Consider the following 22,776-nt stretch of genomic DNA (forward strand, 5'->3'; position numbering starts at 1 on the left):
CCCCATTAAACCTGTCCTGACCACTGTAAGTAGTACCTTCATTAAATCTTTTGAGCAATCTGAAATGGTGTCTGTTTCATGCCAGAATCCTAACTGATAGAGAAACCTTTCCTGTCTTTGTATTGCCATGATTTAGCAAAGATGTTTAATTCACAAAAGATGTTTTATAACTTTGTTTGATGAATTGATAATAATGTGTGCTTTGATAGGGAAGATAATTACCCCCAAGGAATTTGTGGGTAGCAAATTTTCCTCCCAATACAATTTAAAGGTTTAAAAATGTAAATAAATATTCTGAGTTCAAAACCAGCTTAGCAATAACTTATAAAGCATTTTATAAAAGCAATAAATAACCAAAGTATTTTGTAAATGTTTTATTAATTAGAACTCAATAAGAGCATGCGTTAGTAAACCAGTTGCTAAATACTAAACTCGCAGACATAACTTTTCCGAGATGAACAGTCATCCGCATAAACATATTTTCCTCCTATATATGCACAGCTATGGTTCTCTCCTTTCAGAAATTTTAATCTGTGTAAAAAAAATTAAAAAGCAAGGTGTGGTATCTGAAAATGCCAATTTTAAATGCCAACCTTAAAATTAGCAAGAATAAACAACATAAAAAAAAATAAAACAAATCAAACAAGAACAAAATAAAATAACCTGAAGATTGACAGTATTCAATAACAAAACATTAAACCTAACAGAATATTAGACAGTGTTTAATCCTACCCTGCTTGTTTAATTAGAATTATGAGTCAAATAACAAATAATAATAATGTGATAGAAGTTTATAAACATAATTTATAAACTCGCCTAAAACTATGCACAAATTTCTTCTAAGAGTCCAGTAAAGTTAAAAATGTAAATGTCTTAAAGATGAAATTACTTAGAAAGGGCTGGCAATTCTCTCACGATTATTTCCTACATGTTGATCCTCAAATACCATGGTTCTTTCTTTTTCTTAGTTGCGCTTTCTATGCCTTATACAGGTAACATACACACACGCACATCCCACATACACTCAGAAAAGTCCAGTTATTTTCACTGTACTTACACACTTTGGATCCCTTTGATGCCATCTTCCCATAACCAGAACCCATTTGTTTCATTGATTTTGAGACCTATCCATCCTTTCATTTGAAAGATTGATAAGATTTCCTATTGGGAAAAAAAATCATAAATCAGAAATGTGTGCATATTATAATCCTCTCCTTCCTGACTCAATGGTTAATAAAAGGTCTTCCAAGGGCTTATACACATCCACTTGGTAGTAATAGAATTTTTCTCAAGATATCCTATTTGTTAATGTTCTTTCTTTTTAGCATTAAATGTTCAAATGATGGAGTTTCTCTAATTTCTCCATAAGAAAATTGGTCTAAGTAAGAAAATATCTTATACTTTTGAGAACTTCAGGTTTCCCACATTATGGTGTTAATCACTAATGCTTCCAAACAAATACAGTTACAGTATAACACAAAAGCAGAAGTGTCTGCCCTACCAGCTCTTCATTGATATCTATCTTCAGAAGATGGGAATTCAGCTTGGCACAGGCAGCATGGCTCTCTGGCCAGGTTTTGAGTTCACTGGAATGATGATAACAGCTATTTCCAAATCCAATCCAGTGACTTGAACAAAGATCACAGGAACATTCTAGAAAATATAAACATGTTAAATGCATGTTCTGTACTATGAGTAACTACTATTAACACAATTACTAGATCTTTGTGTTTGTTACACAGATAGATATTAAATAGAAAGCAAAATTTGAGCATTGTTTGTAACACTTCTGAGTAATTTTATACAACCTATAGCTAACAATAATCATATTTTGCTGACTTGAATTTTCAGTTTAAAAATTGTTATGAAATTGCACCTATAAGGAAGGTACATTTCAAATAATATTATAAACATGTTTGACATGACTAAAATTATGCATGCCTATTTAAATGTCTAAACTATATAATTATACAAACAAAAAAGGCAATTAATAAACAATTTCAATTTTCTTCAAGATTACTATTGATTTTAAATACATACAATAAAATTCAGTAATTACTTTAAAATTGTCATTTAACTATTTAATAAATATATACAATTTTCATATTTTTATAATCTTTTTATCATCATCAAAAATACAGAGTTAAACTTGCTTTTGTCTTGAAGAAGACAATTGCATTTTCCCCTCTCTCTTTTCCTCTCTCTCTTTCTGAGGAGAAACATTGGTTTACATTCTTCTCATCAAGGTCATTTTAAATACTGATATATATTTTCAGAGGCATAAAAACATATTATTTTGCATTTTTGTTTATTGAGATGACATCAACATATTTTTCATTCAACATTATTTTTGCAAGAAGTATACATGTCAAGTCAAGTAGATCAAGACCAATAATGTTAACATTTGTATAATAATAATATATGTATCATTACATATATATGATTATTATTATATATGTAATGGTGTATATATATATCACAGATATCTAAGCCTTTGAGTTTAATGATCAATTTTAAAATTTTTTTATCTTTTTCACGAATTTCTGTAACAAACATCCTTTTACATGTCTGCTAGTGTATCTCTACAAGAATCTATGTGAGATAAATAGTGAAGAGTAAAAAGTATAATTTTTAAAGAAACCCTATGTTTGATTTTACTCACCATAATTTCACCAACAGTGTATGTCTTCCTTTAATCTGCTTGGTATATTTTAACATTTTCAAATTCTCATATTTTTACAAATCTATACCAATCTTTCAGATTTTAAATAATATACCATTATTTAATAAAAACATTTCCTAATTGCCAGTGAAAGTGAGCATCTTTCCTTATAATAACTATACTTTGAATTTCTTCTTTTACAAATTTCTCTCATTCATATTTTTGCCTCCACCCTCACTCTACGTGTTATGTTTTATTCTTTTTCTTTCCTCTCCGTCATGGATTATTCAAATACATAGGTGCCCTTTGCAGTCTTTCCAAAACAATTAAGCTTACTGAACAAAAATACACTTCCTAAGTGATTTGCTGTGTCAATTTGCTGTTCATTGTGAAATAATAAGCAGAATCACAGCACATTATTTTCGTTACTTTAATTTTCATGTTCCCACTCTTTACTCACCCTTACTGAACTGGATTTTCCTCTCTCAAATAAAGCTTCATCCCTTTATTCCTTGCCTCAGCCTCTGTTTCTTAAAACATCCAGGCAAAGACTAAGTTCCTGTTTGGTCCTTTTGTAAACATCTGTCGTATTTTCCATATCGGATTTTTGTATATCTTTAATTTCACTTTTAATCCCTTTAAATATTTGAAAGACATCTAGTTTTTATTCTGTATCTGACACTTCCATTACCTGAATGCATTTCATCTAGACATTTTCTTTGTTATTTCAACTAAGTACAATTCATGACTTTTTCCCTATGCAATTTGGTATTTTAAATTAATTTTCACATATAACAAATACCTGGGTCTGATTTAGTACTCTTATCTTAGATGGATGATCTACATCTGCTTTCCTGTGGTGACCTGGGATCCTCCAAACTCAGCATCCCACAGGAAATGCAAGTTTACATTCTAAGTATGCCTGTCTAGGAAATTACAGGGAGGTCTTTATATTCAACTAGAACTTGAGCTAACATAGAATGTTTTTCTCATTAACCTCAAGCTTTATGTGATAAACTAATTTTTAATTCTCTTGTTCACGTTAAGTGAAAGCCTCATCCTCTGCCTCTCTTGTAGCCGTTCCATCCAGACTGTTGATTTATTAAAAAAGGAAATAACCCAAATACTGGTAACTTCATAGTCAGTATATCACTCTCATTTCAAACTTTTTCTCCATTTTTAACCCTTGATGATTTCTTTTGTTTTATTGGAAAACTAGATATAAAACTAACAGTTTATTTTAAATTTTCAAAATTTTATCCATCTAGACAACTGAAGATAGGCAAGAGAAAAGGGGAAGCTGGGTTTCATTGACATATAAACATAGACGCCCGAGCTGGTGGGCATCATCCTTTAGGTGAATATTAGAGCAGCAACTCTGATTCCCTACCTCCTCACAGTAATCTCAAACCTCCTTTCTCTTAGGGGAATAGAGCTTGAGAGGTATCTATTAACCATTAAAGTTAGAAATGCAACCAAAGCAGTAGTAAAGAAATAAGAAATAAAGAGAAAAAGGAAGAAGAGAAAGAGGAAAAGGGATGCAGAAATACAGAAAGAAAGAGAAAAAAGCTGACAATATGTTTAACTGAATCCCTAGAAGACAGAAAAGAAATAATATGATATTAAATGATTGAGCAAATGTGAGAAGATGACAACGTAAACAGTCAGCATTTGAGAAACTAGATTATTCATTCCTCAAAAACCTTAAGAAGATCAGATGTGGAGTCATAAAATACTGAAGGACAAGCATTAGGGATGGTGGAGATCCAGGATGGATTGAAACTATGTTCGGAAATATTGTTTGCCCATTTTGCCTACCGAAATTTAACTTCCCATTCTCCTAGTCTATAAGATGAACAGAAGGTAATTCTTTGGGGAATTGAAATCAACAGGCTTAAGATCAAGGGGAACAAATAATTAGAAGGTAGACCTGAAAGACGAGGCCAAAATATAACAGGGCTAAGCTCCATTAGTGAATGGTGCTGCCATTAACGTCTTTTCTCCGAAATAACAGCAGGTAAGTCTATTGTCCCTACAGGCAATAATAATATAAAATCCATCTTTAGATATCATAATTTCCAGAAATTAACATTTTGGGGTTGGGGGAGGAAAGGGGCATGCTTGCAACAAAATGGGCACTTGGCTTCCAAACAACTTACAACCAAGTGCCTTCTAACTCAAACAGATTCCTACTCAGCCTTTTTAATGCAACACTCTAACGTGCATCTAAATAGTCAGGATTGGAAGATATTTGATGAAAGTCATCATCATGGAAAACAAAAACATGAAATTTAAAAATGGAGAGAAAATAGAAAGGGCAAACTAAAAATCCCGAACAAACTCAATATATGTAAAATTATCTGAAATACATAATTTGGGTTCCTTCAATGATGAACAAGTTCCTGTAAAAAATTTTAAAAACCAGAGAACAAAAACCGATCTCTTGGAAAATAAAAATAAGATAATTAAAATATGGGAGAGGTACAAGCTAACGTCTGAACCAAAGCAGACTAGAACAAGAACAGAAATGTAGAAAGCAGGAGAGGAAGATAATAAAACAAAGACAACTGATAAAATTACAGAAAAAGAATCCCAGAATAAAAAAAGGAAAAACTGCTAAAAAAGGAAATAGAATGGAGAAGGCTAACAAAGAAATAACAAAAATTCAAATTAATAATCCAGCAAAAAATCAAAATAATAATTCAATTTTAAGTAGCTATGACTGTAGACTGAAAGAACCCACTGAGTATACAATTAAAATAAAAAATAGAAATAAACAACTTCCACACAAAAGCATATTATTGAGAAATTTCAGAAGAAAGGAATAAAATAAGAAATAAGCTAAAAAAATTTGAAAGTAATTTTAAAAATGTCACCAAGGATATCATATAAATACTGTTACACTTGTAAGTACATTGAAGGAAGAAGAAAATGAAATAATATCTTATAAAATGCATTTTTCAACCAATAATATCTTATAAAATGTATTTTTTCAACAAGAGAGCAAAATAGAAAACCTCTTAAAGATAATTCAAAGACTCAAAAATATATGTCCCACGAACTAATTCTAGGAGGTCACTAAGTTCTGAAAGAAGCAAGTAATGGTACACAAAACCTATAAAAAATTAAAATACGGAATCCATGTAGGATTTATAACACACACACAAAAAAAAACAGCAAAAGAAATCCTGTGTAATTGAGCACTTTATCTAGAGTGCAGTTAATCCAGATTTGAAATAGAGACCAAAGGGCTTTAGTAGAGAGGTCATCATGTGATCATGACAGCACGTTAGGGAGAAAATGGGAAAGAAGAATGGAAAGCTATGGCCATTGTTTTCTTACTAATAATGATAAGAAAACAACTTATACTATCTAAAATGAATAACTCAAAAAATAGCAGTATAAGCGTATTATTTTGAAACATAGAGGTAGTAAAGAAAGAGCTTGAAGAGTTGAGAGCATTTGCCAGTGCAAGACTAAGAGAGGAGGATGGGCAACCAAGAAACCATTGCCCTTAATTAGGTCTTCCTGTACTATTTTTAAATCAACTCTATTGAGGTGTGGCTTACATACAATAAAATCACTGCTTTGAAGTATATAATTTGATGAATTTTGACAAATGAATATTCCTTTGTAACTACCTCCCCAATTAAGATTTAGAATATTTTCATCACTTCAAAAGTTCGCTAATATTCCTTTCCAACTAATGCTCCCACACTCCCACCTCACCAGAGCAGCCATGGGTCTGATTTACATCACCGTAGATTATTTTTTAGCAACTCATATAAACGTAATTCTTTAATATGAACTTTTCTTCATCTGACCTCACTCAGAATAATGTTTTTGCATTTATCCAGGTTATGTGTATAAGTATTTCATTCTTTTTCATTGCTGAGTAGACCCTTATATGACTAAACCACAATTTATCAATCCATTCATCTGTTGATTAATATTTAGATTGCTTACAATTTTGAGTTATTTTAAACAAAATGTCTACAAACATTTGTGTATGTGCCTTTTGTGGACATACGTTTTCATTTCTCTTGCTGAAATGTTTAACAATGGAATTGCTGGGGATGTGTGCTAGTACATTGGCTCCAAATCCTTACCAACACTTGTTTCTGTCAGTCTTTTCAAATTTTAACCATGTTAGAGTGTGTGTAATAAAAATTCACTTAATTTTCATTTTTCTAATTATTTCCTATTTGGTTAATTTTTATTTTCAAACTAGGTGAATAGGAAAAAAAAAAAACACCAGCAATATGAATAGCTAATATTTGGCATTTAGCATATTTTAAATCTCATTTTTCTCCTTATAATAATAAAATCACAAACAACAGTTACCTCATCTATATAATACTTTGGATCTTTTCACCTTCTATTGTGTCGTCTTTCTTATTTTACTCAATAAGACTATTTCCCTGAGAAGAGATTGAGCATAGATAAAACTGCATTTGTTCATCATGATTCATTGAAGGTCTATGGGTTTCAGAAAAATGTAACCTTTAGCCCCAGTAATCAGAAGCAGTAGAAGTTGACTGAACAAAGTTAATACTTACCACCATTTTTAGAAGGTAGACTGGGAATAAGTGCTATTTTTTGGTTTTGCTCTTCTCTGGTAAAAAATACTATGACAAAAATAATGGTAGTATTAGTACTATTTAGGATAAAATTATTAAAACAATGTAAAAATTCAGTCTTGATAACAAGTTAATGAAATATAGTGCTGATATACTTTTTGTAACAACAAATTACTTTCTCGATCACTTACAGTTTGCAAGCAAGACACCCACTGTTGTCATCAAGATTATACACAAGACCCCTAGACTCCCAGTTGTTGCTTGCCATGCTATAGATAGGTAGTCAGACACTAAAGAAAACAGAAACAATGATTAAGTTTTATCATTTCCTAGAAGTCATCAAATATGAAACTTAAAACCGTTATATCTCACTCTCCGAGGGCAACTATATATTTTTCTAATTTTTAATGTGTTTGTCCTGAATAAAATTACCCCTTAGCCACAATGAGAACACCAGTTCTTCGATACCCAAATTTCCTTCCTCACTATAGCTCCTTTTTGACCTCGTTTCTCCCCTATCTCATTTGAGGCCCAAGGTATGACACCTTAACCACTCTCACCAGCATCTTCCAGCATCCTTTGCCTAGTGTTCTACAAATTAACACTGTGCAATCCTAAAATGTACTCTCTTTGCTGTCAAACTTGGAAATTAAATACACCTAGGAAAAAACTTATCATGCAAATAACAATATTGAATTCTAAATTCCATGTGAATATTAATATTCTTATATTAATCACTCAATTTTTTAGTCAAGGGGAAATGACTAAATGCATTTTTTTCCTTGTTGAGGTAAGAAATAATTGTCATAAATTTTACCAAAGAAATGTGGGAATATTTACCAAATTTTAACCTAAACATATGAGACAAGGAAATGCTGCTATAAAAAAGTGATATTGGATTGAACATTGCAGGAAAATAAGAACTAATTATTTCTTGAAGTATGATTCCCTTAATTTGTTCACCCCATAACTGCATATATATACACATTACTATTCATATATTCATATCTTGTCATTACCTTCTTTTCGTTTCAGAGGATGAGCAATTTGTCCAAGTCTAAACCTTTCTTATGGCCCCTTTATTCCACAACACCCTGTCTCCTCTAGGACATTTATTCTCTAAGAGGAGATTTCTCTTCCTTGCCAGTAACTTCATCATCTTTTTCTATAAACTTTGCCAGATTAGTCTAAACACGTACTGAAATCTCTCAAAATTTAATATAATCCCTTGTGTTGATTCAGGTCTTTCATTTTTTATTGCCATTTCTCTTATGTGTTTTTTTTCAGCCATAATTGTGAAAATACTTTCTGAACTCGTTTTATTCCTAAATGCAAGCTAAAGTGCTTTCAACCCCTTAACTCTTAGTTGCAGCTTATATGCTTTTCTCCTTAATCAAATAAAAACTCCAATTGCTAAATCCAAGGAAATGATTTCCCATATGCACTTTACTAGACCACTATTCTTAATTTGACACAGTTTATTTTCTCTTTCTTTCCGGTCATGTATTCACATGTACCTTCCTTGGGTCTTCCTCTGCTCAAGTCTTCCATTCTGCTTTTCTCTGTGTAAGACTTTACGCACATTATCTCTACCTGCAATCTTAGCTACTCATTTAAGTCTTTCACAACATTTTCTAACCTCTCCCTGGAGCTCCAGCCTCTAAAATCTGATATCATTATGAACATTTTCCTCTGAACTATAAGACAATTCAAATGCCATATTTGATCTGACTTTTACTAAGTTAATCACTATTTTTCTTAATAGTGGGTAAGATGACTAATTTCCTAATCACTTAGTCTAGGAAACTTATTACAATATTATGCTCATTTCACAACTTTACCTCCTGTATCCAGTTAATCATGAAGTGTTAAAGGTTTTACCTCCAAAATATCTGTTTTTTAAATAATCTGTCTTTGTTCTAACAAATTCTTTTAGTTCTTTGAATATAAGTGGTTATTTCTCCTTCATTTTTGTAGGTCTCAAACTCCAAAGCAGGCCCACAGGAAAATTCCAAAAATATTTGTAGGACTGAATAGGACTAAACTGGATTGAAGGCTAACATCAAGAACTATTTTTTAAATTAAAAATAACATGAAGAAGAAGCAATAGAATGTGTGCAATCTGCATAGTTCTCCCAAGTAACGCAATTCTGTTGGAGTTTGGATCAACGATATTTTGGAGGAAATAAAAATATTGAAGGACTATTTCAGAGACAAACTATTCATGGCAATATCCTAAAAGAGTTGAGGAGAGTGTTGAAGATAGGAAATTAGTGTAATGTGGCAATTTTATAATGGTTTTGAGAGAAGCAATCTTCTAAACCCAAGAATCAGGATCCAGCTAATAACAAGAATACATATATTACTGTACCTTTTCTTTTTTTCCTAGCAAACCTTCTTTCGTGCTGTAGATGAGAAGAGGTAAATTTCAGTTCCATGAACTTTGCTTGCTCTTCACTTGATACGACATTGCTCTGGTCTGTCTTGGGTATTCTTTGCTTCTGTTGAGACATGGGAAATTTCAATTCTGTGTATGTTACCTCTTGCTTGTTTGCAACATCTTTGTTTTGCTTATTTTTAAGCATCTTTTTTCCAGAAAAGACAAGTTGCTTCAGTTCAGTCTTGATAACTTGCTGTGTTTCTCTTTAATTTCTAAGCAATAGAAATGTAAGGAAAAGAGTTAAGTGATCATTGTCCCAGATCAGACAGTGAATAATGCACTCAATCTGATGCACAAGCAAACATTTAGGTATAGTATTGATGAGGCAAAAAAGGTAATAAATGTGGGTCTAAATCACTCTCCTAACTTCTCAGTGTTCCTTATTCAGAAGAATAAATTTACCCTCCTTTGATAAGGTTAAATATTTCATTTCCTCTTGAATTAGCTTTGAAAGGAGTGGATTAAGTATATACATTTTTCATTCTCAGCGTTCTCTGTATAATTAATAAGGTCAATAATGTGTGGGCAGTGATTAAAACACAACTGCATTGATGAAGAATTGAAAATTTAAATTTGATATCAATGCTCTATATTTCAAACGAGGTTGATATAAAACATTATATGACTGAAATAATTTATTGTTCAGTGGATTCTGTTACTAGCAGAGAGAAAATTCATCTCTTTCAGGTACTAGGTACATTCTACATTTGCAATCTGCCAGCCTGCCACCTTTTTTCTACCTAATCAGACCATTTTTACTTTTACACACACACTCACACAGAGAGGCACACACATACGGACCATCTAAGTTAATGAGACAATGCCAATGAACCACCAAAAATGAATAAAGAAAATAAAAAAGAAATTTCTAAAATTCAATTTATTAAATTTTCGATCTTATTATTATATAAAGAAAGACAAGTTAAAAGAATAGACAATTTTCACCTATGAGAACATTACATAATTTAAACAATTTATATTTTTTGAATTGGCAAATGATTGTAAGCACTAACTTATTTATCAATACTTATTAAAACACAAAATATTCAGGCTTTTTACTAGTAATTCAATTTTAAACAACTTATGTTACAAAATTTTTTAAAATATTCAAAGTTATGCAGCAGAAGTATTTTGTTTTTATTTTGTATGAGTTGGATTAGAAGAACAAAAAAATGAACAAAGAAAATGTTATCAACAGAAGTGTTCACAGTTAAGGGAGTTGTTAAATAAGTTGTGACACATCTACACCCAAAAACACCACTAACTGTTTAATATGACAAATATTCTTGATAGGCAAAGTAAAATAATAGATTTATAATATGTTATGTTTGCAATAGTTACTCATACGTAGAGTTTTGGCAGATTTACATTACTTTCTATTTTATTGAAAATTAAAGAACATATGTTAAAAGCTACTTAAAGGTAAAATCTTGAGTACTTCAAAATATTAAATAGAAAATATTTCTATTTTCTATTAAATTAATATTAAAATATTAGATAGAAAAGGTCTATATCCATGATTATTTCCTAAGAGTAAACTTCCAAAAATTAAAAAAAAAACCCTGAGATAAATTTTTTTTAAATTAAGGACATTTTTATACTTCCTCAACTTGTTTTCTGAAAGTTTTTGCCAGTTCATATATATCCCCCAGCTGAAATGGTAGTTGATTTAAGGGTATATAGGGAGTGTAAGGATGTTGCTGCTTAAGTATTTAAGAATTAAACTATTTTTTTTGGACCAGAGAAGGAAGGAAAATAGTATTGTTACTGAGAATAAATAATGGAATAAGTATGGTCTAAGGAAAGTTTAAAAGTGATAGAATCAGATGAAAATTGACTTAGATCACTAATTTCACAACACATACTCAAACAAATTTTACACAAACCAAAATGTTAATTGTAAACCATGAAACAATAAAACTAACAAAGAATTAAAGAAAATATGAGTAGATAATTATAACTTTCGTGTCACACATAGATGAGGAAAAGAGTTATGTTGAGTTACAGGCATCATTTTATTGATAATGCAAAGATTTTTTATTACCAATAAGCACATTAAAAGACGTTCATTTCGTCACTAATGATAGAAATACAAACTAACAAATTATTCATGTACATTTTCACCCATAAAATCAGTAAATGTTTATAAACTAAATGTAATGACAGAGTTGGACAATGTGCAAGAAAACAGACATTCATTTACACTGGCTTCTGCTTAATCTAAATTTTTCCTTTCTGGAAAGTAGTTTGTCAGTAGGTATCAAAACCAAATAATGAATATACCTACTGATGCAACACTTCAAAGTAATGAAAAAATGATGACTTATTCAATAAAATAACTTGAGAAAGGAGGCTAGGTAGTCAGAAAAATAAAATAAGAAAATTTTGAGCAAAGAAAGAAAACAAAATAGAAGAGGTAGCTGGAATCATACCTCACACTATTGTTTATAAAATGAACATGTACCACATTTTTACAGAAATGGCTTTTTCTCAAACTATTATTAAATACATTTTGAGTTAATAGTTGAAATTAATATAAAAAATGACATACACTTTTAACATTTTGAGAGAAGAAAATAAGCAGAAGCGATCATACTCACCGACTTGAAGAATAAATTTGAAAATAAATTTGTAGGTAAATAGGTATGAAACAATGTAAAATTCTTCCCGACTAGAATTAATAAAATTATATAGTAGATAATCTGATGTAAAAACCTCCAAGAAAGAGTTTAGGTTAAAAACAATCTAATAATGACTTATGGTATTTTGTTAATCAAATTGTGTGTGCAAAACTGCAAAGGAAGTTCTCACATAACTGCTGGTTTGTAGTTTGACTCCCCCACAAAATACCTACAAGGGAGTGAAAATCTTGCTTTAGCATGCCGTGACCTTTGGTACTTTGAAAGCTATTTCATAAATTATAGACCCTTCAATTTAACATGTATGAGAAAGATACTAAATTTAAAGACTGCTTAATGAGAATACCCCTATAACTAGTCTGAGGGCTTACAGGAAAAGAAAAATAAACCAAATTGCATGTTGTATTTCAGGTTACATGGAACAAGAGTACCATAGGATACATGGAAAAGCAGGTAGATTTTTCAGAACAGAAATTATATTTTTGACTTTCTTGGTTAAATTATAATAAATGATTCCCAGAGATAGTTGATATTGCACCTCATAGCGTGGTGACTATACTTTGCATATTATAGCATATAATATAGTATAATACAGTCTGGTATCTTATAATAAATTACTATATAATTTGAAAGACTTCAAAGGTCACTAGCCCATAGATATAAAAGAAATTATCTTATTATAAATTTCCAAATTCATCTCTCTTGTTAGTTTCTATCTGTTGACTCAGAACATCGTACTGATATCATTCTCCTCAAGCCTCTTTCATTTATTTATGAATCTCATTAAAGTTTATTTTCCTTCTTCTCAGTGTTGCCTACATCTTCCCAGGCATCCTCTTTATTCACCAGTGATGATGAATCACAGCCTTCCAATCCATCAATGGCCATGTGCATGATCCTTCTAAGGCTTGCTCACTCAGTCTTCTTGCCTCTTCATCTCCAAGTGACTTCACTCTGCTTCAGCCAACCACTCTCATAGGAACACTTTGGTCTTTGTCATACCTTTAAATGTTTCATCTCAAAAATGTCTTATTGAAGTCTCCCATCCTTCACAAACACCCTTATCTTTCTAGCTTGCTTGTTCATCTCTTTCCAACATGAAATATTTTATCCCATTAGCATCACCAGTCCTGTCTCTAACTCTACTTTGTTCTAATATATCAGTATTCTGCTTCCTTCACTTTTCTCCATGTCCAACTTGATTCCATAATATGTTGCACTTCTGCTAACGCAATAATTCCCTTGAACTTATTTTGGTCCCATTTGATCAACAAAATTACTACCCTATATGTGAAATTAATTATCTGTTTCTGTCAATGCCTGAGAAGCCAAGTGCTTTTAGAATAAGTCAGATTTATTGAAATATAAGTTCACTGTCAGTAACATGAAATTGTTTTAGTGCTGTTAGGATTCCTGTTACTTTTTTCAGGTCACCACAATTTCGCATTCTCTAAAGTTAATCTTATCACACATTTGCCATTCTTAAAAAATCTCTAACTCTTCCACATCCCTTGTTATTCTCAGAAGATGATCTATATCACAGATAAAAAAAAGCCACCAGATTGTCAGACTGAAAATCTGTCAGATTTCTTTCTATATACACATGCATTTTATATTCTCTTCTGTTCACAAGACATCGTCTTCTTCCTCTTCAATAAGGCCAATTTTGTCTATATTTGGATCTGTCCACTCCTGTCACCCAAGAATCATACACTATTCATCATTCCTCTTTCCTTTTGCCTATACAATGTTTTCTTAGTAGTATCCCTGGCACCAGCTTACAATTACATAGAATTTTTAACCTCATTAGATTTCAAATCCCAATATACCTACTATAGTTGAACAAAATACTAACCATAAGTAATATACATAAGGGATGGAAACATGAAAATGTATTTTTAATCTTAGAGAAAGGCCAAGAAATATAGAAAATAAAGACAAATTTTAAAAATAACATATCTGCCTAGACAAAAGGAAAACAAAATATTTATAATTTATATAACACTGCGATGTATAGTCACATATATTAAGAGCAGGTACAGATTGATAAGAAAAAGATAGCTAACTTTCACAAATGAGCAAAAAGTCTGAATAGACATTTAATACATCCACATGTACAGATCAATTAAAAATGTGAAAAGATGCTAAATTCTCACTGATAATAAATGAAATGGAATTTAAATAAACCAAATATCACTGATATTGGCCATCATATTGGCAAAAGTTAATGAGCTCCTATACTAGAAAAGAGACATCCTAAGATTGGCAAATGTGTTCTTTAGAGGTTATTTAGAAAGGTTGAAGCATACAAACTTACAGATTTGTTCTGCGTATAAATTTCTTGGAGTAAATAATAAGGTAATAATTCTGGGGAGATAAAAGTCCATAAAAATTTTTCAGGCATCACTAACTGTCTTTTCAAAAGGAAATGTTTAAATATATATTACATTTCAGAGAACACTGCAGTCATTTCAAACAATAAGGACAATGTATATTTCATGAGATTGAAAGAATTCCACTATTTATATTTTTAACGAAAAGCCCTTTGTTTAACAATATAGCTCATTCTGTGTTAGTGAGAGAGATATGATCATGCTTTCGGGGCAAAAAAGAAAACCCTTTATTTCTTAAAATATGAAAAATAGATGTTCTAAATATGTTATAATATGTAACTTATACTATATATGTTATATTATGAGACATATATATAAAACATATGATGGAGTCTAATAGTAATATAATCACTTTCTTCCTAGAATGGTTAATCAGGAGTCTTTCCCACCATAGAAAACACCAGTTCAGCTTTTAAACAACAAGTTTGCTATTTTTTATTTCCAGTTGTCTCAGAAATGGAGCCAAAAAAGATAAGAAATACTACTTTAAAAAATAATGGGGACTATCCATGGCAAAAGAGAGCAAGAGCCGGGACTGGGAGAGAGGTCAGGATGGGGGAGTGGGGACGAGCAAGGGAGGAGGATTGCTTGCAGACAGAAAAGGGACCGCGGGAACTGGAGTCTAGGATTAGCAGCTTGGGAGTGATGATCTCATCCAGCCACATTATGATCTGTAGCAGCAACTGCCCTCCCCTCTTCCACTTCTCTTCCTCAGCTGGTCAATAGGGACTAAGCAGGGTGGAACCCAGTGCTGAGGTGTCCCCTCTGTGGGTGAAATCTGAAGGAGTTGTGTTGCTGTAGGCAGCAGGGATAGGAAAGAAAAATGCTTGGATTGAAGAGATGAGTACTATTTCCACTAAAGGCCTAGAATTGCCTCCCATACAAAAAGGCTTAATCAAGAAACATGCAAATATCCTAAAAGAAAGCATCAAATTGATTTTCAGGTTTTTTTTTTTTCTTTGAGGAAGATTAGCCTTGAGCTAACATTTGCTGCCAATCCTCCTCTTTTTTTCTGAGGAAGGCTGGCCCTGAGCTAACATCCATGCCCATCTTCCTCTATTTCATGTGGGACGCCTGCTACAGCATGGCGTGATAAGCATGGGCAGGTCCACACCTGGGATCCTAACCAGCAAATCCGGGCTGCCAAAGCGGAATGTGGGAACTTAACTGCTGCACCACCACCGGGCTGGCCCTGATTTTCAGATTTTTACATGACCTGTGACTTAATAGTGTACAGGGAAATTCTATCTATGCTAAGTCTTACATTACAACTTCAGGTTGACCAGCATTCTGACTGGGTTTCTCAATGTAATCAAATGACAATTCTGTTAACCCAAAGGACCTGAAGCTGTTGTATCCAGGTGCGTGTTACAAAATCATAACAACTGGGATATCTGCTGTGCAGCTCTCCCCAGGAGATTACAATGTATCTTTATTGTGGATGGACTACTATCTACCAAATGATTCTGGAATTTCTGGTCAATGCAATAACATGATTTCTCTCAACTTGTATTTGCGGTCACACAATGTTCACGATATGGAAGAGAAGGGAAAAGAATCAATGGAAGTTGAACCTGAGACAATTCTATGAACCTTTACAAACTGGTCCTTGGCTATTCTAAACCTAACCATCTGTCACATCCCTCAACCCAAGAGCCAAATCAGCAAGGCCACCCAACATGTCACATCTGCATGCCCATCAGTTCAGTTACTACTCCATAATCACCAACAATTCATTCAGTAGCTCACAATCTTCTAGCAATAAGCAATATAACATTCAGAATATTTCAACAGAACCTTAAAAATACATTGAAATAAACCCTGAATTACCACAAAGAAACAATTCTTCAAAATTGCATTGCTGTAGACTGCAAGTCTCCAGAAGTTCCTTTTTGGTCAATAGCTAGACTTTAAATAGAAATTAGCCCACTGTTTACACAACTGCCAGCCCCCTAAATGCTGATATGGAGTTATCCGGTAATCAATCTAAGATCTATATTTCAGGTAATGCTACCACAGGAAATGAATAGATCATGTGGAATCAGCCCATATCCTTTATATCCACAAACTCTGGAGTGTCTGCTGCCTTCAAGAATATATCTTGGCAAGTGAGCATAGTTCCTACCTTTATTCATCACCACCCTTCCACAAGCAGAGCCGTAGGCAGTATCTCTGCAACTTCTCCTCCAGTGCTCATCATTCAACCTAATACAAAATAGACTTTCAAAATTACAATTTCTTCAAATAAACCTCCTGTAGGCTCACCAGGGATGGTATCCCTACTTTTGAACTTACAAGTCTAGTAAACCATCCTGGTAATTATATAGCAACAGTATTCAGCATCTTATGGGCCTCGCTTTAGCATGTGTGGATAGAATAAGTCAAGCACAAACGTTGAGAATGACATCTGATGCAGATGCCTACCACAAGCTTTATTGGAACACCAGGAGAGCAGAACGGAACAGCTTCAAGGAGAACTTGAGATTCAAGAGAGAAAGCTGAATAAAGTAAAATCTGAGGTCAATGAAATGAAGAATAATATGACTCAGAGGCACTTAAAAAGATCAAATTTCATATCCCAAATACCCTCACTTAGGGAAATGCAGCAGTTGAGAAGTTATAACAGACAACACCAGATCAAGATGGACTGCTTACGGAGATTGATTGATCTTTTTCAAACCTGAGGACCACATTTTAATCTCAGCACTATCAATAACTTTTATAACAATATAGATTCAATGCCACCAAAACTCAAAGATCAAAAGTTCAGCAACAAAAGACCAAAATCTCAAGACATAGAAGATTATCAGAGAGCTCACTATAATTGCGCAGCTTATATCTGAACCATCCAGCCTTAACCCATTGTAAAAAGTGTGAGATTCCAAATTATTTTTTAGCCAAAGGCCCTATATCTTTTCTAAAACCACAGCTAAAGTTCAAGGAAATATTGTGTCATCAAGAGAAAGGTTTCACTGATATATAGGATGTTTTCAAATTGAAAGTGTGACAAGATAGTGATGTGCTAACGTTAAATGTCAGCCCACAGAGCTAATATCTCAGTATAATTTATAGGTACTTGAAATTCATGGTATGAAAACTTATATGATGAAAGACCTGGTTATATTCTGCCTGCAGTATCCTTATTAAGGATAATTCTCAACATTTGATATTCAATGCTTGGGTGTTCCCAATAACTTTTTCCCCTCATCTTACTACTGAATTTTGACAAGAGGAAGGAATAGAATGATAGCTTTTTTATTTTTAAACTCTTAGTGAAATACTTTATACCTAAAGAAAAAGAAAAAGATTTAACTATTTAAACTGCTTAGTGCCAATGCATAGGGAAGAAATAGAAAAATCTGTGGTACTCTTGGTCTTTTCTTTTTCTGCCTGCAAACATCTCCACTCTTAGAGGCTAGCATCTAGGATCTAAAGATGTAAAGGAAAGCAGCATGCACTATCTATAAAGGTATTCAATGAAATGCCCCAAAGCTTTTCTGTCTTGATTCTGCTGTGATTCCTTGTCTTCCGGATAATTTTCTTATACTTCTATACATAGAGTGTAATAGTCATTGTTAACTGATTTCCTTTTTTTCTTTCAGTGATTAAGCATGATCATGTCCCTTTTTTACCTTTGACTGAAAGAAAGTTTCTTAAAATCAAACAGCATTAATGAAATGAAACTACGTGAAAAATGACTTTACTTATTCTGCACTTTGCCCTCATAAGTGCTGATGCTCTGGGAAGACATGTAGATGCTGCACAGTGGATTGCAGAAAATATGATAATAATCATGTCCATAGGACACATTATATAATAATTATAGCAGTGGATAATACAAGCACAGTGTTTTGTCTTCCATAGGGAATCTTAAAAAAGACATTTTCAAAGCAACAGGGTTAAGCTGGCTTCATCTAATGATGTCTGGAAAAGTTTGCAAGAGATTATTGAGAAAATAAAGTTTCAAAAACCAGCAGCAGCAGCAGTACCTACAGCCATTGTTTTCTAATCTTGGCTTGGTGGCAGTATCATATGTATTTATAAATTAAGTCTATTCACATCTAGACTAACAGAAGAAAATCTGTAAAGAAGAAAAACAGCAAACTCGGACATTGAAGCAAACTCAAGCATCTTGTATTTTGATGATATAGTTTATAAGGAAAACAAATAAGGCGATCATGAATGTACCTAACTGAATGAAACAAAGGAAAACAAATAACAGTATGTATTTTAAAAGATAGAATTAGAGAATTATGAAACAGTGCTTAAAATGAAGCTAAATGAAGTGCTAAAATTTTGCAAAAGACAGGATACAGTATATACTGTTACCTTCAGTAAATGTTTGAAAGTGGATATTTAAAAAATAATCACTTTGTATAATGCCTCTTTTCTGATGGATGCTCCCTGTATGAATTTCAAAGTCATGACTTCCAGGCTTTGGGAAGAAATATTACAATTTTAGTTAATTTGATGATCAACCCAAATCTCTGGCACTTGATGCTTTTTTTAAAAAAAATTAGGCCTTGTTTTTCAGTTTCACTTGCAGTTCTGTGTGAAGATTGACTTGTTTTATTCATAGGAACTTATTTGGCTGCTTTAAAAAATGGATTCATTGACTGTAAAGGAAGAGATACCTGTCTAATTAAGAAAATATTTCATTTCAAACATAGATTCAGATTACAACCTCTCTCATCCTCAAACTCACTTCCCATCCCATGATTATATGTTGACTATAATGATCTATTTACAAGTTATGCATATTTTTAAGATGATACATTTTGCTAAATTACTTTTCAAGCATTTTATATCAACTCACCATTCCATAATGAATGTATAAGAAAGCCTCTCAAAAAATGTCATTTTGGTGGCTGGCCTGGTAGTCTAGTGGCTAAGCTCGCATGTTCCACTGGAGTGGCCTGGGGTTCATTTGTTCCTATCCCAGGTGCAGACCTAGTACTGCTCGTCAATCCACACTGTGGTGGCATTCCACATGAAATAGAGGAAGATTGGCACAGATGTTAGCTCAGTGACAATCTTCCTCAAGTAGAAAGAGGAAGCTTGGCAACAGACATTAGCTCAGGGCCAATCTTCCTCACAAAAAATAAAATAAAATAAAATAAATGTAATTTTTTAAAATGAATTCATTTTATTATATGTAAATTACATCACTGTAAAGATGGTGAAAACAACAAAAATGGACCATATGTTCTGCAACTTTGCTTTGTCTTTTAAAAAAATTAAAAACTGAGAAAAAAGTCATCTTTTTAAGAAATATTAAATTACATCTTAATTTTAGTATCTTTCATATTATAAGGATATGTATTTTCTATTGGTTCTTTTTAATCTATCAATCTTTCCGTTTATGTCAGAAACACCTCACCATATAGAGATGAAAAACATTAACTTCTGGGTTTTCATAAAACTCATCTATAATTCATTTTTTTGAGTATGTTTTAAAATTTAGGGATAAATAGATAGGTAGACAGATAAATAGACATTTCAAAATTATTAATTTTCTTTGCCAGGATGATTTACCACTAATACACAATTTCCCATTGATTTTATGTTATTTCTACTTATGGTCGGGTCTATTTTAGTCTTATCTATTCCTTGCTCATGAAGAATAAGCAAAGAATAAATAGTGGTTATTGATTTACTGTTGATTAATTTTCCTTACATAAATTAAAATCAACTTTAATTATTTAGTTTTGTAATGTACTTAGTGTTTATGCAAGCTAACATCATTATTGAGTTTTATAAAAATTTCTTAAATAATCTCGGCTATTTCTTCTTCTATATGAACTTCTTCTATCTAAGATCTAATACGAAGTTCTATAGAATTTCTATTAGGACTTTTTCTGCAATTTACTTTATGTATAAATTGATTTGGGAAGAATTGTCATATTTACAGTATTTGCTGGTGTGTTATTCCTCGAGTTACTCCAGATGACTTCAGTTATACCATACAAAGCCACAACCTTTTTTATCACTCTGATTACAAGAGATGAGCTTCTATTTTTTTAAAAAAGCATGTGTTTTTATGTATTCATCATTCTATCCTTTTATCTTTCTACCTATTCGCATAACTATCCATCTACTTAACTTGGGAAATAATTTTAAGTTATATATTTCTTCTAAAAGGAGTAAATTACATGCCCTGTGAGAACTTTGTGCCTCACTCAAATCTGTATCTCTAGCACGTAGAATAGTGCCTGAAACAGAATGAAACTCAGTAAATATTTAACAAATGTATTAACATATTAATGAGGTAAAGTGTTAGGTTTTAATTATTATCAGAAATAATTTTAAGAGCTATATTGACGAATGATTTTTAGATGTGTGTTTTCTTTTTTTTTTGAGGAAGATTAACCCTGAGCTAACATCTGCTGCCAATCCTCCTCTTTTTTGCTGAGGAAGACTGGCCCTGAGCTAACATCTCTGCTGATCTTCCTCTACTTTATATGCGAGAGGCCTGCCACAGCATGGCTTGACAAGCAGTGCATAGGTCCACACCTGGCAGACCCGGGGCTGCCAAAACAGATCATGAAAACTTAACTGCTGCACCAATGAGCTGACCCCTAGATGTATTTTTGAGTAGTTTTTATTTTAGACATAGCTAAAGAAACAAGTGAATAAATGTAAGGATAATTCAGAAATAGAGTGAAACATGCTCTGTACAATACATTCTGTATCCATTGCATGAATCTCTAACTAGGACCTATGATCACACTGTAAAAATCTGATATATACCTTACAGCTTTAGTTTTTCTCATTGGTTCTAGCTTAATCATGAGATAAGACGAGAACTTGGATCTTATCCACATTGTTTAATTATCTCCTAGATTTTTGTCTAAGGAAAAACCTTTTTAATGTGTGTACCACCTAAAAACAATTTGTACTATATTGATTAGAGAGAGGGAGGATTGGGACTTTAACTCTTCATGATTCTGGTATGTATGGATACTGTCTGTGAATTTGCAGCCGTGTCAGCATTTTGTAAAATTTAAATAGAATTAATTTAAGGTATAACTGGGGCATCAAATCAGATACAATCAGTAAATAGTGGAACATGGAGTTCGAGATATAGACATTGAAATAGTGGTGCATAAGTACTGTGTGAAACCCTAGAGAGAGTCACAGGAGAGTCTCTACAGCACAAAAAGGATAAAGACTACAACTCAGAGATGCACCAACACTCACAGTCCTAAATGAAGAATTGGGGGCACAACACGGAGAAGAAGAAATGGCCAGAGATCTTAAGAGGAAACCCAGGATGGAAAGGCATCAGTAAAACTTAAGAAGGAGAATTCAGTCATGGCAAGTATTTTAAGGAGATAAACAAATATTCAAATTTCATCTGGATTCAGACAGTAGAAGAGTTTTGATGACTTTATAAGACCAAGTTTACTTGAATGTCAGAAAAGAATGTGTGAGCAGAGCACTGAACTGGAGAAGAGGAGGCAAGACAGGTAGTGGTTTAGATTCAGTCCAATCAGGTGCTAAGTTTCTAGGGGACCTTATCTATCAAACATTTTCCATTTATCTCTTCTTGATCCTCATATTATTTGTCTTGCCTGACATATTATTTCCTGGAGATTCCCATCTCTTGTATTTCAGTTGTTGTGTTAATATTCCTAATTATAAGTTCGATCATGCCACTTTTCAAATTATTCAATCAGTGATTCCCTACTTCTCCAGTTTTTTTGAAGTATGCATATAAAATTGTATGCGTAATAAACAGCTTTATCCTAAATCAAGGTCTAAAACTCAGAGGGAGTCACTTTGTGATGTGCACGTTGGACACCATTAGAAAACACCTTTATTTAAATTTCCATCCTGTCCTAACATGTTTGAGGTGCAATAGCAACATTGGTTTCTACTTTTACCTAGGTTCTAAGAGTGACTTCCTGAACCTTTAAGATGGTGCCCATAGTCTGGTATATGTACAGTATACAACTTATAATTTATACAAAACTTTTCCTCCAGACCAATAGAAAATTCATGATGACGTTTTCAAGCTGTGTGGTACAAGAGGTAAAAATGCCCAAACTTAATTAAATAT

At 32.6% G+C, this 22,776-nt stretch overlaps 1 protein-coding gene and 1 pseudogene across 2 annotated transcripts; one reads left to right on the forward strand and one right to left on the reverse strand.

Annotated features, from left to right (window-relative positions):
• Window positions 1–359: 359 nt before the first annotated feature.
• On the reverse strand, window positions 360–13,224 carry LOC102149853 (killer cell lectin-like receptor subfamily I member 1). Of its 2 annotated transcripts, none has more exons than XM_070269884.1 (7): window positions 12,283–13,224; window positions 9,614–9,743; window positions 7,434–7,532; window positions 7,222–7,290; window positions 1,502–1,653; window positions 1,058–1,161; window positions 360–531 (listed from the first exon to the last, which is right to left on the reverse strand). In XM_070269884.1, exons 2-7 carry the CDS (start codon window positions 9,678–9,680, stop codon window positions 420–422), a joined length of 603 nt encoding a protein of 200 aa, XP_070125985.1. In that variant the 5' UTR covers window positions 9,681–9,743; window positions 12,283–13,224; the 3' UTR covers window positions 360–419. The 2 variants fall into 2 exon arrangements, with proteins under 2 accessions (XP_070125985.1, XP_070125983.1); XM_070269882.1 differs by having other exon boundaries at window positions 9,614–9,894; window positions 12,283–12,533.
• Window positions 13,225–16,301: 3,077 nt separating this feature from the next.
• Window positions 16,302–17,697, forward strand: LOC100062904 (TGF-beta-activated kinase 1 and MAP3K7-binding protein 2 pseudogene; annotated as a pseudogene).
• The last annotated feature ends 5,079 nt before the right edge of the window (window positions 17,698–22,776 follow it).

The sequence above is a fragment of the Equus caballus genome, chromosome 6, assembly GCF_041296265.1.
Source record: "Equus caballus isolate H_3958 breed thoroughbred chromosome 6, TB-T2T, whole genome shotgun sequence".
In the NCBI taxonomy this organism is placed as follows: Eukaryota; Metazoa; Chordata; class Mammalia; order Perissodactyla; family Equidae; genus Equus; species Equus caballus.